The sequence below is a fragment of the Oncorhynchus nerka genome, linkage group LG6 (genome assembly GCF_034236695.1).
Source record: "Oncorhynchus nerka isolate Pitt River linkage group LG6, Oner_Uvic_2.0, whole genome shotgun sequence".
Classification (NCBI taxonomy): domain Eukaryota; kingdom Metazoa; phylum Chordata; class Actinopteri; order Salmoniformes; family Salmonidae; genus Oncorhynchus; species Oncorhynchus nerka.
Genome location: NC_088401.1, coordinates 37,250,257 through 37,268,209, shown reverse-complemented (window position 1 = coordinate 37,268,209; position 17,953 = coordinate 37,250,257). Strand labels below are relative to the sequence as shown.

At 43.7% G+C, this 17,953-nt stretch overlaps 1 protein-coding gene across 2 annotated transcripts in view; it reads left to right on the top strand.

Annotated features, from left to right (window-relative positions):
- LOC115130435 (cadherin-20-like) overlaps positions 1-17,597 on the top strand; it is a 124,389-nt gene extending 106,792 nt beyond the window's left edge. For both annotated transcript variants that reach the window (XM_029661582.2, XM_029661583.2), the window contains exons 4-12: positions 331-450; positions 2,400-2,567; positions 3,830-4,017; positions 5,106-5,359; positions 12,016-12,152; positions 13,004-13,125; positions 13,437-13,554; positions 14,829-15,080; positions 15,349-17,597. In XM_029661582.2, the coding sequence (XP_029517442.1) occupies positions 331-450; positions 2,400-2,567; positions 3,830-4,017; positions 5,106-5,359; positions 12,016-12,152; positions 13,004-13,125; positions 13,437-13,554; positions 14,829-15,080; positions 15,349-15,878 (1,889 nt within the window). In that variant the 3' untranslated portion in view covers positions 15,879-17,597. The remainder of the gene's footprint in view (positions 1-330; positions 451-2,399; positions 2,568-3,829; positions 4,018-5,105; positions 5,360-12,015; positions 12,153-13,003; positions 13,126-13,436; positions 13,555-14,828; positions 15,081-15,348) is intronic.
- The last annotated feature ends 356 nt before the right edge of the window (positions 17,598-17,953 follow it).

The window sequence follows — 17,953 nt, the reverse complement described above, 5'->3', positions numbered from 1 at the left end:
TGCACATACCTTGAGGCGGAAAATAACTGCACAGTTACTAATAGCCTACACCTATTGTCAACATTGAAGCAGTTTTATGCAGATGGGCCAATCCATTTTGTAAACAGGCCTTGTTGAAATAGCCATATAGAAACAGAATGATTCATTCCAGTTGTGTGGAAATATTTTTGCTCACCAAGTCACTCTATTTCTACTTCCCCCTCCCTCCCTCCCTCCCTCCCTCCCTCCCTCCCTCCCTCCCTCCCTCCCTCCCTCCCTCCCTCCCTCCCTCCTCCCTCCCTCCCTCCCTCCCTCCCCTCCCTCCCTCCCTCCCTCCCTCCCTCCCTCCAGGCACTGAGGTGATTCGGCTGACCGCTACAGATGCTGATGACCCTACATATGGTAACAGTGCCAGAGTGGTCTACAGCATCCTACAAGGACAGCCATACTTCTCTGTGGAGCCCAAGACTGGTATGTAAAGCACAGGGGAAACCAAAACCAAAAGTGTCAAAACATCATCCGACCTGCATCAATTAACAATAGTAGTTACAATGGATGTGCTTTAGTTATGTTAGTAGACTTCCATGTTTTGGCACATAACTGAGGCACTCCCATCTGCTACTCCAGGTAACACACACACACACACACACACATACAGGCTGAATATAATACAGTTTGAATGTAAACACATATGGCACATATCAACAGGGTTAAGAATGCCCTCTTGTGGCTGCCAATGGTAACAACTGGCAAATCCAAAATCAATAAGCAAATCCATTCACTACAGCGGAGTTCCCCAACTGGTGGCCTGCAAGTCGAATTCGGCCCGCAGTTGATTTTATTTGGTCCCCCAAGTTTTCTGAGCAAAAAATAAGTATATATACAGTACCAGTCAAAAGTTTGGACACACCTAGTCATTCAAGGGTTTTTCCTTATTTTTTTCTATTTCTATTGTTGTAAAATTATCCCAATTTTAAATAAAATTACTCAACTAAAAGTGAAAGTCACCCAGTAAAATACTACTTCAGTAAAAGTCAAAACGTATTTGGTTTTAAATGTGCTTAAATTTCAAAAGTAAAAGTATAAATAATTAATAATGTATTATATTAAGCAAACCAGACAACACGAGTTAGGTGAATGGATGATCTCCGCGTGTGTGGTTCCCACCGTGAAGCATGGAGGAGGTGTGATGGTGTAGAGGTGCTTTGCTGGTCTATGATTTATTTACAATTCAAGACACACTTAACCAGCATGGCTACCACAGCATTCTGCAGCAATACGCTATCCCATCTGGTTCGTGCTTAGTGGGACTATCATTTGTTTTTCAACAGGACAATGACCCAACACACCCCCAGGCTGTGTAAGGGCTTTTTGACCAAGGCGTGATGAACTGTTGCATCAGATGACCTGGCTTCCACAATCACTCAACCCAATTGAGATGGTTTGGGATGAGTTGGACAGCAGAGTGGAGGAAAAGGAGCCAACACGTGCTCAGCATATGTGGGAACTCCTTCAAGACCGTTGGAAAAGCGTTCCAGGTGAAGCTGGTTGAGAGAATGCCAAGAGTGTGCAAAGCCGTCATCAAGGCAAAGAGTGGCTACTTTGAAGAATCTCAAATATAAAATATATTTTGATTTGTTTTACTTTTTTGATAACACATGATTCTATATGTGTTTTTTCATAGTTTTGATGTCTTACTATTATTCTACATGTATAAAATAATACAAATAAAGAAAAAGCCTGAATGAGTAGCTGTGTCCAAACTTTTGACTGGCACATTTGCAAAATAAAATCACAAAACCTGTTTTTGCTTTGTAATTATAGGGGAAGGTGTGTAGATTGATGGGGTAAAAAATATTTGAATTAATTTAAGAATAAGGCTGTAACATAACAAAATATGGAAAAAGTGAAGGTGTCTGAAAACTGCGCTGTATATGTGATCGTATACAAATGTAAGCAAGGTTTGAAATTATGTTTTAGTCTAATGTTATATTTGTTTGGGCTTCTTGCAATACATTTGCAGTCTCCAAATTATTGGTAATTATGTTCTGGCTACCTGACCATCCGCTCAAGAAAAAATTCCCATGTAGCTGAATCAAGTTGAAGATCCCTGAACTACAGTATAACATTCTGACTTCATTCGTTAAAAGAAGACACTGGCTGCTACCGAAATGGCACTCCCCTATTCCCTTTTGCACTATAGGGCTCCACTAAAAGAAAAATGCACTACATTTTTAATGCTGTGTTATTTGGTGCACAGTCTGAGACGTGTCCCTAATCTGCCTGACGACCCGTCATCTACTACACTGCTAACCCTCCCATCACACCATTTCAAACTGTAACCTCTCTCTCCTCTCCACCGTCCCCCTCTTTCTCTCTCATTGTCCTCCCACTCTCTCTCTCTCCCCCTGTCCCCCCAGGCGAGGTGCGTGTGTCTCTGGCGGGCATGGACCGAGAGGTCAGAGAGATCTACTCCATCATCATCCAGGCCAAGGACATGGGAGGCCAGCTAGGGGGTCTGGCTGGAACCACTGTCGTCAACATCACCCTCAGCGACGTCAACGATAACCCACCCATGTTTGATCAGAGTAAGAAGTAGAGCCTCCTCTCTTCTCCTGTGCCTTTTTATTTATTTGGATTCCATTCTTCATTTTATCTTCACAACTGTTGAATCCCTTGTCATCGTTCTCATTAACTATCTCCCTCCCTCTCCAGAACTCTTGTTCTTCCTCTTCTGTCTTCAAAAATGGTGGATAAATGAAGATGTCCCACTCAGGCCATTTACCACTCTGGCCTTTTTCTTTTTACATTTCAGGTCTACTTAAGGGGTGGCTCTCTCATAGACACCAATGTGACAGCAGCTGGGTCTGGTCTACTTAGTTCATTGACTGTATATCAGTCAGAAAAAATGGGAGTGGGATGTCTCGCTTCCTGTTCCGTCTCTGCTGTCCTCTCCTCTTGCTCTTTCTCTCCAGCCCTCTCCACCACTTAATCAACAGTGTATCCCCTCGCTTGTCCCTCTCCTTCAGACCATGCTCTCTCTCTCTCCTTCCTCTTCATCATCTACTTTGGCCACCAGTCTGCCACCAGCCCATTAACCCTCCCCACTCTCACACTATTCTTTCTGTCCTCATCATCCCTCCATCAACTCCCATCCCCCACCCTCTCACTACTGTCCCTCTTTCCATCCCTCCTCGGCCACCAGTCGCCCCATGCCCCCACCTCTCTTTCTTTCTTTCTCTTCACCCAGCCATCAGTCCCATTCCGGCCCCAATGCTGTCTCTTTGATTGGCCCCATTCCTGATCTCCACATTACCGTCCAACGAGAGATCAGCAGTTCATCTCTCTCTATCATCTGTCTATCCTCAGCCATATCCCCTAGCTTTCTGCCTGACTGGTGGTCTCGTTTTTTCCTCTCTCTCCCCCTTATTTCCCCCACGTCCCCCTCTCTTCTCTCAAATTAGTCACATCGCTTAAGTGAGACTTTAATACGTTGTGAGGAGCTTCGGGTGCGCTTGTCTGACAACCATAATGTGTGACCGTTTCAGTTCAGACAGAGGGAGCACGGCAAATTGAGAACCGCTGTCACCCCTGTTTTTGAAATTAGGTTAAATTGGTGAAATGTATTCTCGTTGACCCATAAGACAATACAACCCATTTTACGAACCGTCTCTCAGACTGAACCAATTTGTGCTCAACGGTCTGTGGTTTATCCTTCTAATGTCCTGGTGTAATTACATAAATGTGGCACCCTCTAGAGGAACAATGAGCTAACACATGTTATTACATAATACCTTATCAACTAAAGAAATGCATTTAACACTCTCTCCTCTCCCCTTCCCCTTCTCAGAGCTGTATCAGATGAGCGTTCTGGAGTCGGCTCCCGTGGGGTCTGTTGTGGGTCGTATCCGGGCGAAGGATCGTGACATTGGCATCAACGCAGAGATGAGGTACAGCATCATTGATGGAGACGGGAGGGACACCTTCGACATCAGCACAGACCCCACCAACCTGTTTGGCATCATCACCATCAAAAAGGTACAGAGGGTAGACATCGATGAAAGGTTACACCAATGAAAACACACACACGGGGTAGACTTCAATGAAAGGTTACACCAATGAAAACACACACACGGGGTAGACTTCAATGAAATGTTACACCAATGAAAACACACACACGGGGCAGACTTCAATGAAAGGTTACACCAATGAAAACACACACACAGGGTAGACTTCAACGAAAAGTTACACCAATGAAAACACACACACAGGGTAGACTTCAACGAAAGGTTACACCAATGAAAACACACACACGGGGTAGACTTCAATGAAAGGTTACACCAATGAAAACACACACACGGGGTAGACTTCAATGAAAGGTTACACCAATGAAAACACATACACGGGGCAGACTTCAATGAAAGGTTACACCAATGAAAACACACACACAGGGTAGACTTCAACGAAAGGTTACACCAATGAAAACACACACACGGGGCAGACTTCAATGAAAGGTTACACCAATGAAAACACACACACGGGGTAGACTTCAACGAAAGGTTACACCAATGAAAACACACACACGTGGTAGACTTAAATGAAAGGTTACACCAATGAAAACACACACACGGGGTAGACTTCAACGAAAGGTTACACCAATGAAAACACACACACGGGGTAGACTTCAACGAAAGGTTACACCAATGAAAACACACACACGGGGCAGACTTCAATGAAAGGTTACACCAATGAAAACACACACACGGGGCAGACTTCAATGAAAGGTTACACCAATGAAAACACACACACGGGGCAGACTTCAATGAAAGGTAATGACATGCTTTGAGTGTCCTCTGACAGAGGACAGAGGAGTCGACACAGCCGTAAATGACTAAAATGCCAATGCAATAAGTCACATTGAACTCTATTTAATTTAGATTCATTATTTGATTGTTGGTTCACTCCTAGTGGATCCTTTCTCAACCCACCTGTGAACCTTTTTTTTGGTGGAGATGCCGAAGTGCACAGAAACCTCCGCGGCGGCTTCATTTAACTATTCATATGAATTACACCTATGACACAACGTACCTACTAATGCGGTTACGCATCGTCTCTCTCCCCTCTAGCCTCTGAACTTTGAGAGCAAAGCAAGCTACACTCTGAAGATAGAAGGAGCCAACACACACCTGGACCACCGTTTTCTGGACAAGGGCCCGTTCAGCCATGTTACCATTGTTCACGTCAGCGTGGAGGATATAGACGAGCCCCCAGAGTTTAGCTCTGCTGCATACTACATAGAGGTCTCTGAAGAAGCAGAGATTGGCACAGTGTTCACGACGGTCTCTGCCAGAGACCCTGATGCTTCCAATAACTCCATCAGGTGAGGACATGGTTAACAGCAAAATACCACCCAAAATGTTTTAACCAATGTCATGTAATGTCATCTTGTGGCCAGATGGTGTCAGTATGGTATTGGAGTGTACAAGGCTGTGTTTAAAAAAAAAAACATTGAGCTGATGTGACAGCTCAGGGTGATATAGACAATGGGCTATGCGATTTTAGTTCATTGGAAATGAAGATGGTGTTAATGATGATGATCTGGCATTTTTAAGGACCCTAATCAGTCAAAGTGTACTGGATTGTGTGGTATTAGGAGACTTTCCCATCATTTTAAATGATGCAGTGTGTTTACCTCACTCACAGAGCAGATGTTGGGTTAGAGTGGAGCGTAGTTTCACTGTGCATCCCAAATGGCACCCTATTCATTACTTTCGGTCAAATGTTATATCTGTTTGGGCTTCTTGAGGTCAATTTGCAGCAATGTACAATATCCCAGCCCTATATCTAGAGGATATAGGGCTGGGGAATACACTAACGGTCAGGGGCTCATCTCACACTGCTACTCATCAACATTCACATGACTTGAGGCGAAACATTTTTGGATTGTCAGATTTGAAAATCTTTCAATGTGCTAATTTCAGCTCGAGCCACATACACGACATGACCTGGACACCTGCGTGTCGAACAACTCATTCCAAAATCATGGAATGGTCCCCCCTTTGTTGCTATATAACAGCCTCCACTCTTTTGGGAAGGCCTTCCACCATGTTGGAACATTGGTGCGGGGACTTGCTTCCATTCTGCTACAAAAGCGTTCGGGAGGTCGGGCACTTATGTTGGGAGATTAGGCCTGACTCGCAGTCGGTGTTCCAATTCATCCCAAAGGTGTTCGATGGGGTTGAGGTCAGAGCTCGATCTCGACAAACAGTTTCTGTACCGACCTTGCTTTGTGCATGTGGGCATTGTCATGCTGAAACAGGAAAAGGGCCTTCCCCAAAATGTTGCCACAAAGTTGGAAGTGCAGAATCGTATAGAATGTCATTGTATGCTGTAGCGTTAAAAAGATTTCATTTCACTGGAACTAAGGGGCCTAGTCTCAGACCATTATTCCTCCTCCACTAACTTAACAGTTGGTACTATGCATTTGCGACAGGTACCGTACTCCTGGCTTTCGCCAAACCCAGATTTGTCAGTCGGACTGCCAGATTGTGAAGCGTGATTCATCACTCCAGAAAACATGTTCCCACTGCACCAGAGTCCAATGGTGGGGAGCTTTACACCACTCCAGCCGACACTTGGCATTGTGCATAGTGAGCTTAGGCTTGTGTGTGTGCTGCTGGGCCATGGAAACCCATTTCATGAAGCTTCCGACAAAGTTATTGATGTTGCTTCCAGAGGCAGTTTGGAACTCGGTAGGAGGGTTGCAACCGAGGACAGACCATTTTTACACGGTATTCGCTTCGGCACTCGGTGGTCCCATTCTGTATGCTTGTGTGGCCTACCACTTCATGGCTTAGCCGTTGTTGCTCCTAGACGTTTTCCAATTCACAATAAAAGCACTTACAGTTGACCGGGGCAGTTCTAGCAGGATAGAAATTTGACAAACTGACTTGTTTGGAAAGATGGTATCCTATGACGGTGCCACCTTGAAAGTCACTGAGCTCTTCAGTAAGGACATTCTAGTGCCAATGTTTGACTATGGAGATTGCATGGTTGTGTGCTCGATTTTATACAGCTGTCAGCAACAGGTGTGGCTGAAAATAGCCGAATCCACTGATTTGAAGGGGTGTTTATATACTTTTGTATATATAGTGTATTTGTATGGGATCCAAGTACAAATCATTTCTCGCCATTAAAATGAACTGCTATTTCAGAATGCTGGTATGCCAATGTTATCCCTCTTTTGTAAAGCTGTGTCTGTTAGATAATGTGGCTTTAGGGCCTCCCGGGTGGCGCAGTGGTTAAGGGCGCTGTACTCGCAGCGCCAGCTGTGCCACCAGAGACTCTGGGTTTGCGCCCAGGCTCTGTCGTAACCGGCCGCAGCCGGGAGGCCCGTGGGGCGACGCACAATTGGCCTAGCGTTGTCCGAGTTAGGGAGGGTTTGGCCGGTAGGGATGTCCTTGTCTCATCGCGCACCAGCGACTCCTGTGGCGGGCCGGGCGCAGTGCGCGCTAACCAAGGTTGCCAGGTGCACGGTGTCTCCTCCGACACATTGGTGCGGCTGGCTTCCGGGTTGGATGGCGCTGTGTTAAGAAGCAGTGCGGCTTGGTTGGGTTGTGTATCGGAGGATGCATGACTTTCAACCTTCGTCTCTCCCAAGCCCGTACAGGAGTTGCAGTGATGAGACAAGATAGTAGCTACTAAAACAATTGGATACCACGAAATTGGGGAGAAAAAGGCTTTAGTGAATATATTAAAACCCCTCAGTCTCAGCAAGTGTCCCAAATGGTACTCTATTCCCTGTTTAGTGCTATAGGGAATAGGGTGCCATTTGGGGGACACGCTTGAAGCAGATAGGGAAAGCTCTGGGAATTATGTGTGCGAGGATGCAAATCAAACCAGCCGTGTAAGCATGGCTACAGTAAGAGCATCAACCTTGAATTGCAGTTGTTTCACCGTGGCCAAATGGTGTGGCTAACATTACTATATGACAGACAACATATGCGTCCCAAATTGCACCTTATTCCCTATGTAGCGCATTACTTTTGACCAAAACCCATTGGGAATAAGGTTGACCTTAAATGGGGTAATCAATACAACAGGAGAGAGAAGGCCTTTCTCTCTCTCTCCCGCTTTCTCTCAACACTTGCTGTCTCTAACTGTCACTGGCAAACACACACACCATAGAGTGATATTAATAGTGCTCCTTTAGGGGGATCTTCCTCTACCATCGCCTATGCTGGGCATGTTCCCTGCCCCCGGGATCACGGTTCCCAAAACACACACAAAAACACGCTGGCACACACATGCTGGCACACACACACACACACCGACACAACACACACACACACACACACACACACACACACACACACACACACACACACACACACACACACACACACACACAGTCAAATCAGTAAGGGAGGGTACATAGAGTGCTGCTGATGCTGGGTCTGCCTTAAACATTGACAGCTTGCCATTCCACATCTTGTGTATGTGTGTGTGTGTGTGTGTGTGTGTGTGTGTGTGTGTGTGTGTGTGTGTGTGTGTGTGTGTGTGTGTGTGTGTGTGTGTGTGTGTGTGTGTGTGTGTGTAGGGTCTAAACCAGTCTGGCAGACCAGGCGATTCTGCCAAGGACTCTCTCTGTGTATAGCTGAGGACTCTCTCCATTTCCTCTATGTGTACTGCTGCACAATGATGGGTCAGGAAGCCTGCCTTTGGGAGTTTAGTTCACACTGAGACAGAAAGGGGAGGGAGGGAGGGATCACTGTACACAGAGCCTAGGTTTGTTATTTCAGGTCTTTCCCAGTAGGATTCTAAATCGACTTAATTTCCTTCATTGAGACCATATGAATATGGGATTAAGCTGTGTCCTGAAGTAGTGCCCCCCCCCCTATTCATCTGGCTTCATCTCTGAGTGTCTGTCTGTTTACTCATTGTTGTGTGATGTTCTTTGAAGAGCGCTTTGGAAAGTGGCCCGTGGTGGCAGGAGATGAGCCAGCCTGTGTAGCACAGCACAGTAAAGCCCATTGCAGGTATACACACACACACCAGCTCTGTGCTGCAGCACAATTTGGCAGAATGCAGATATATTGCTGATTCGATTACAACTGAGATGGTTTGAGGAGCTAGCTCGAATTGCATTTCCCTTACAAAAGAAGATTTCAGTTTTGAAACTGCAGTCAAAGTGTAGTAACTGCATTCGACTGTGGTATTTGGACGCAGTAATTGCAGAATACCTGCAGTGTCCTGCAGTTTTACTGTTGTTCATAGCGTTTGCTGTCATTAAATGGGAAGACTGTTATATAATCAAATCAATTCTCTATGTGTAATTATTCCATAATTAAATGAATCATGGAATAGTAATTAACTACGAAGTCGAGGCACCACGGGAAAATGTTGTTTATAGAGTTACAATTTCCCGAAAATATCATTTCAGATTTTTTATTATCTTATTGATTATAGTTTTCTATTAATGTATTATTACCTCATCAGTCTCATTCCTGAACGCAAACCCTTGGATATCTGCACGAACCCTAACATTAATCATGAATCAGCGATATAGAAATTGGCTTAACTAACTAATCAATCACATAATTACATGAACACCCACACAGTAGGTCATACATTGGTTACTAACATGACACAAAGAAAAGTCACTAGTGGACGAAACCAATATGACAGCTTGGTAGACAAAGGAAAAGGGTGGGGACAGCTCAAGAGGGGGGAATTCCAAGTCGATAACTACATTCATGGAAATTCTAATACTTTGAACATGAACAACAGCTGATTTGAAAATACATTTCAAATGACATATTTACGAGTGTATGCCTTTGTTGTCCCTTTCTACGATCGCCGGTCCGTCTGCTGGACAGATATTCGACAGAAAGTCTCTGGTTTGTCCACCAGAGATCAAAGTATTTCGTAGTCGTAGCTTGTTATAATGGATATGTCAGAGTACCATTCGGTCGTTTGAACCAGTTGCTTTTACCAGACTAAAAGTACTTAAACAGCTGCAGCCTGATTAATTGTTTTTTAGTTTGTAGATATCTAGCCATTTCAACGTGGGAATGGTCTCCACGTTCTCTGGTCTTGTCCTTTGGTAGAGTTGCCAACCATTTCAACAAGTAGCGACAGCTTCCATGTTTTCTGGTCTAATGTAAATTTTGTCGTAAGTGGGTTTTATACTTTTAGTAGAAAAGGGGGCATTCCATGACACCGTGTAATATCTGTGCTCATGGGTGCGTGGCAACTGACTGATCATAAGTCACTATGAAAAACAATTCTTATTTAGTAGACTAAGATCACATTGTTATCTTTCCAAAAGTACTCTGATGATTAATCATGTATTTTACACAATATTCAGATGCAAACCTCATAATTGAGAAGTGTATACAAACAAAGTGTCTCCTGTCCTTCATGAGGTCACCAAATGAAACAAACTCGACAAGACTTTTCCTTAAGTGTCCACGGACCACTAAAACTGCTTGGAATACAGCGTGAGAGAGAGAGCGAGAGGACACTGTAGAGCGGACCCACCGTAACCTGATCCTTCAGATCTTCACAGGAGAGGACACTGCACTCGAACTGCAGTTACACTGAAAAATGTGTACTGCAGTTATACTGCGCTCTGCCTGCAAACGTTGAGACATTTTGTCATGTTAGAAAGTGCATGAACACACACGACCCTTCCCCAAAAATATTTCAGTTGTGAAACTGTAGTAAAAGTGTAGTAACTGAGGTCGACTGTGGTATTTTGGATGCAGTAGTTACAGAATAACTGCAGTTAAAAACTGTGTTATTTTGGTATACTGCAGTTAGAGTGCAGTATAACTGCAGTTCAACTGCAGTAATTCTGTAATTACTGCATCCAAAATGCCAAGCTCGTGTGGCACAATGTATCTGATGCCACGTGACCACGTGCAGCCCACACATGTCAGTTGGAGCGCGGGAGATTCCAGTTCAATGCACTCACTATTCTTTACGTCTCCGCTTAACTAGAATAAAGAAGAACTCATGTTAAAAATAACAATTTTCTTTAGTATTTCTCAAACAAGAAAACGCAACAGCTCATGCAATCGATAAAGATATGTGCATGCTTTATATTCACACCCCTTGACTTTTTCCACATTTTGTTGTATAACAAATTACATGTATTTACTTGAGATGTTTTGGTCACTGGCCTACACACAATACCCCATAATGTCAAAGTGGAATTATGTTGAAAATTTTTGTTTTTTAACAAATTAATTAACAATGACAAGCTGAAATGTCTTGATTCAATAATTATTCAACCCCTTTGTTATGGCAACCCTAAACTATTTTTTGCATGGACTATTCAAACACAGATACAACCACGAAGACTAGGGATGATTTCCAATGCCTCACAAAGAAAGGCACCTATTGGTAGATCGCAGACACTGAATATCCCGTTGAGCATGGTGAAGTTATTCATTCCAGGTTGTAAGGCTACAACATAGGAAAAATGCCAAGAGGGGTGAATACTTTCGCAAGCCACTGCATATCCTCCTAACCAGTCAGGAGATTGGAGAGGTGGAACTTCAAGTTCTATTTTAGTGCCTGGTTACGCAGACTCTCGTTGACATGCACTAGCAGAGTGGGTGCAATGATTGAGTAACATGTATGTGTAGATTTATTTTGAAACGCTCGCACACATGACACGAGCGGTGTGGTTGGCATGTTAGAGACTTACCCAGAAAGACTCACAGCTATAATCGCTGCCAAAGGTGATTCTAACAGGTATTGACTCGGTGTTGAATCTAATCAAGATATCGCCATGTTTTATTTTTCATCGATTTTGTACAATTGTTCGAATTTTTCTTCCACTTTACAGAGTATTCTGTGTAGATCTTGGAGAAAGAAAATGACAATTAAGTCCACTGTAATAACACTTTGTAACAAAACAAATTGTGGAAGAAGTCAAGGGGTGTGAATACTTTATGAAGGCAATGTATATAAATACCAGAAAAGTGTTACTCAACATTGGTTACCATTGTGTCCCTCTGTCACCAGGTATTCAATAGAGATGACCACTGACCTGGGGAAATATTTCTACATTGACATCACTTCCGGGGCGTTGATGACGGTGCAGGCGCTGGACAGAGAAGAGTTATCCTGGCATAACATCACCGTCCTGGCAATGGAGATGAGTACGTCACACACACACACACACACACGTACACACACACGCGCACACACACAAATGACACCCTATTGTCTACAATAGTACAAAAGAAGTGCACTATATAGGGAACATGGTGCCATTTGGGACGAAGCCACATGCAGTATGTTACATACACACATATCTGGTTTATTTTGAACGAGGCCACATTATTACATTTTATTGTGTGATAATATAAAACAGACTTGTACACAGCGGGAGTATTCAGGACCCAGGAGAGTCACCTTCAGTCCCCTTGTTTTGTTTCTGTTTGTTTGAAATGCACACGAACAAGTGGAGCGTTGTTTTAATTAACGGCTTCGTCAAATAAAACACACCTGAATCGGGTCAAATTGGCACATATGACTCAATTGGTTATCAGGAGAGGGGGGTGGAGAGGGACAGGGACAAGAAAAGACAGCAGAAGAATAGAAATGATCCCGTGTGGTGGGAGGGCTGTGTTGTAGCTGCAGGCCCCAGGGAGAGATGGAGGGGGAGAAAGAGAGTTGTTACTTGGAGTCTACACACACACATACACACATGCAGCGCAGAGAGCCATTCACCCTCAACTGGAGAGTGCCAAAGTCAAGCTATTGATTGATCAATTGGTTGATGGAATCTGAGAAAGTAGTTACTGCCTGCTAGCATTTCCATTGCCAATTACACAGCTGATTAAGGTATTCAAATGTACATTTTGGATAATAACTGAATTGTAATCTTATTCTAATCAACCATTCTGAGTATTTCATCCTAGTCTGCCTTTCGTCATTGGCTAGTGTGTGTGTGTGTGTGTCTTGTACACTAACTTGTGTGTGTGCATGTGTGTGTGTTTTCTTCCAGGTAATCCCAGTATGATCGGGAGTGTGTCTGTAGCTGTGAAGATTCTGGACGTGAATGATAACCCTCCATCGCTGACACACTATTTTGAAGCATTCGTCTGTGAGAGCGCCAAGGCTGGACAGGTACAGAGGCATACACACACACACACACACACACACACACACACACACACACACACACACACACACACATACACAAGAAAGATACACACGCAAGACCTGAACAGAGGCAGACCAATAACCACTATTTGCAGACCTGTGATTTTATCGTATGAAGAATTATTCAAATTGATGGAATACTGTAAAGAAATATCTGCATAATATGAATGTATGTAATATCTGACAGTTTCACTCACAACTTGTCTCAGGTCAGCGATCCTAATTGTCTTTCTCTCCCATCTCCTGGCTGTTGTCTTGTTGTCTGGTGACCTAAGCTGATTCAGACAGTGACAGCAATAGACCCAGATGATCCTCTGGGAGGTCAGCATTTCTACTACAGCCTGGCACCAGAGGCTGCTAACAACCCCAACTTCACCCTCAGAGACAACCAAGGTAAATAAAGGCTTTATTATACAGCAGTAAAACCCACATCACTACCTGGACATGTATTTTTTTGTCACACTCCACCATTTTCTGTTGACATAATTTCCCTTTTGTGCTTAATTCTTTAGAGTCTAAGGTATGGGTTTGATTTTGATTTTGAATTTTAGGACCACTTTAGGTATCAAAAACAATTTAAAAAATATATATATGCAGGTATATAAAATATAAAATATTGATTTTGGCCTTTACTACTAAAGCCCATAGAAACAAAATGAATTGCAAATTCATAAATGGCAAAAAGGGACAGTAAAAAAATAAATTATAAGAAAAAAGGTGCCTGTCCTAAAAAAAAAAGTACCTGTCCTAAATCCAGGAGATATATAAAGGTGGAAAACTTACTTCATATTCCATGTGTTTTTTAAAAACCAGTACTGATTACCTTCAGACGAGTCATGTGACACTGTGGGGGTCATAGAACAAAACGGAGAACACCATTGTGTTCGTGAGAATCTCCATTTTCCATAGAGGCGTGTTTGTGAGAATCTCCGTTTTCCACATTGTAGCCCAAACGGTTCAGATGCTACCAAACAGAGGTTGGCACATCGACATCTGAAGGGGGCTATAGAGGGTCGTGGAGCAAAAGTTGTCATAATAGTTTGTAGGTCAACCCTTTCGGATGCTACAGAAGTTTACGTGTAGCATCCGTTTACGTTTCCGTGTAGCATGGGATGACTCATGGTCTGACAAACACCGCTCTTGGTAATGATGTAACATACACTGAGTGTACATACATTAGGAACACCTTCCTAATGTTAAGCTGCACCCCACTTTTCCCTCAGAACAGCCTCAATTCATCAGGGCATGGACTCTACAAGGTGTCGAAAACATTTCACAGGGATTCTGGCCCATATTGACTCCAATGCTTCTCAAATTGTGTCAATTTGGCTGGATGTCCTTTGGGTGGTCGACCATTCTTCATACGGGAAACTGTTGAGCATGAAAAACACAGCAGCATTGCAGTTCTTGACACACTCAAAAAGGTGTGCCTGGCATCCATGTTTTAAATGTCTCAAGGTTTAAAAATCCTTCTTTAACCTGTCTCCCCTCCTTCAGCTATACCGATTAATGTGAATTTAACAGGTGACATCAATAAGGGATCATAGCCTTCACCTGGAGTCACCTGGTCAGTTTATGACATGGAAAGAGCATGTTCCTAATGTTTTGTACACTCAGTGTATATATGTATCTAACCAGGCTCCTCTCTCTCTCTGTCCCCGATGTAGACAACACAGCATGGATCCTGACGCGGCGCGGGGGTTGGTCTCAGCAGGACCAGTCAGTCTACTACCTTCCTATCTTTATCTCAGATGGAGAGCTGCCGGTCCAGACCAGCACCAGCACCCTGACTATCCGTGTGTGTAGCTGCGATGTGGAGGGCAACGTTATGTCCTGTAATGCTGAGGCCTACCACCTACCGGCTAGTCTGAGCAGAGGGGCACTCATCGCCATACTGGCATGTATCTTCGTGATGCTCGGTAGGTCATGATCTTGTTCTTTGAAGTGATTTTCTCCACTGCTGATCTGCTTTACACGTACTTAATAAGCTACTGTATATTTGTATTGTTTTTGTATACAACAACATCATATTCCACTCTATACAAATCCTCTTTTACCAAATCTGTGCTTATATTGAATGTCTTAGTATAGTACACTAACTCACCAAACTCACTGAAGCAACCATTAATAATCTTCCATATTTGGGGTTCATGTTGTATCTGACCATGTCTCTTTTTTCTCCACTAGTGATGATCTTGCTCATGTTGTCCCTCCGGAGCCACCGTAAGAAGCCCTACCTGCACGATGAGGAAGACAACGTCCACGAGAACATCGTCCGCTACGATGACGAGGGTGGCGGAGAGGAGGACACTGAGGCCTTCGACATCGCTGCCATGTGGAACCCCCACGAGGCCCACCTAGTGGGGAAGCAACGTCAGGACATGCTGCCCGAAATCGAGAGCCTTTCACGCTACGTTCCCCTTGCATGTGTGGGCTGGCCAGGGAGCGCTTGTGTTGGTGGAGACAGCAACGTGCAGGGGTATGTGCTATCCAAGCTCCTGGAGGCAGATTTGGACCCCTGCGCCCCACCTTACGACTCCCTACAGACCTACGCCTATGAGGGGGAGGGATCGGTGGCTGAGTCCCTGAGCTCGCTGCAGTCTGGGTGCTCCAATACTGATCACGAGTATGATTATCTCAATGACTGGGGGCCCAGGTTTAAGAAACTGGCAGAGATGTACGGGGTTCTGGAGACAAACAACCCTCCCATGTGGTAGAGGGGAGGAAGGAACAAGAGACTCACCCCTATATACACACATCTTATAGGAAGAAGAGACTGAAATATAGAGAGACTATGGCTGAAACGGAGACATGTAGAGAGACAGGAACAGAGAGAGAGAGAAATAGAGAGAATTCATTTGAAAGGTGTGTTCGCCGTAGAACTGCAGAATTTGCAATAGCACCACTGAGCATTGCCTCTTCTCTATAGCCTTAGAGCTGGGTAGCCTCAACCCTGAGCTGGGTTTCCTCCTAGCTGTGTAGCTGCCATCACCACCCTTCCCCAACTCCAAGAGAGGCTTGAGAGTAGCCTGGACTGACTGACTGACAGACAGCTAGCATCACAAGGCCCTCAAAGCAAAGGGCTTCAAAGCAACACGTTAGTTAACTCTATTGGCCGACCCAGGCCCTAGCCACAGGCGCCAGCAGCTCTCTGGTCCAAAAGGTCCCTATTCCCCTCAGATGAACACGAGAGGGGACGGAGGGGAAAACAAGGGACTCAACAAACTTAGCCTTACCTTCCTGCACACACTTACGCAGGACACAAACAAACTCTGAAATGATGAAGTCTTTTTTGTTGGTTTGTTTTGACAATATTTCGGTTAAGACTTTGCTTTTTGTATTCCGAGCCACTGACACAAGAAAAAAAAAGGAAGAGTAAGATACATTTTTGATGACCTGTTTGTCGTTATTGTTGCAACCATTTTGATTTGAGAACTGCAATTTTTTCCCATTAAGGGTAACTTCAATATGTGGCCGTCTCTTATTAATTCATTTATTTTTTCACGTGCTGTATTTATATTTCTTATAACTTATTTTGGGGGAATCAAACAAACACTGGTTTGATGTTATCCCAAGGTTGTGGGTTCGGCATAAAATATGTTCAAATATGTTCAAGAGTTATGACGTGACATAAATGTTTCAATGGCGTCTAATTGCAATTCTGTGTTTCAAAGACAATGTTTCTCCCGGCATTTCTCAGTGTCTTGTTTCAGACATAGTAAGGGAGAGGGAAACTCTGTAATCCTATTTGGATTTTAAGATTATTTGTTAAATGTATCGATTCATATTTTGTTAGTTTGAACCCTTTGTTGTTTTGCTGCTGGTTAGGAGAATAAAGCATGATCATGGATTCATCAGGAAATGTGTGTCCCCCAAATTGCACCCTATGCAAAGTAGTGCACTATATAGGAAATAGGGTGCCTTTTGGGACGCAAACACAATCTTTAAACACTTGTTTTGAAATAAACTGGCCATGATACCACAGCAGGACTGAGGGACATTACAGTATCTATATCTGAAATGAAGGATGGCCAGTTACCGTAAATGTTTTACTCATCATTATGAACATAGCTGGATGAGTAAAACCAGGGGAGGTACGATATGGTAAAAAGCATTTCATCAGGGTATCAGCCATGATTAGGGGTGGAGTCCAACTCTGCCATACATTGTTGCTTGATCTCAACCCTCGCATCCCGTCCCATAGGCTTTGATAACTTTGATAATCTGCTTAAAGAAGAAGAAAATGTACTTCAGCAAAACGACGCCAAATAAACAAAGGGACTTCTTTGTCAAAGATGATGTGAAATAATAGGAGGACATTTTGATCATTTTTGATTGGGCGGACTCGACTTGAAACATGTGTGGTGTCAGCTATGCTACAGTATGTGGTATTTGAATGTAGATATTTGTTGTATACTTGGTAATAAAAGAAGAAAATTAAACATTTTGCTGTCGTCAAGTCAAGTTGCCAAGTTGGCTGGGATTCAAAGAAATTGGTTGCTGTTTTCAAGCACTGCACACAATGCACCTTTTTTCAGACATTCGCGGAGATGGGCAATAATGGTAAATGCTGCAGTTGTTATTTCAAAGGGAAATTACTTTAAATGTCAAGTTCTGTGTACTTGTCTGCGACGTGGCTTTGATTATCCGCTTTTGAGAGCAAAAAAATAAAGGTGTTTAGTTACTTTTCGTACTTCAGGTATTTTAGCAATAACTATGGAGAGAGAGCGTACTTCGGAAAAATAAATCACTTCTCTCCCCTGCAAGGAGCATTAGGCGGCGTTTCCCTGAA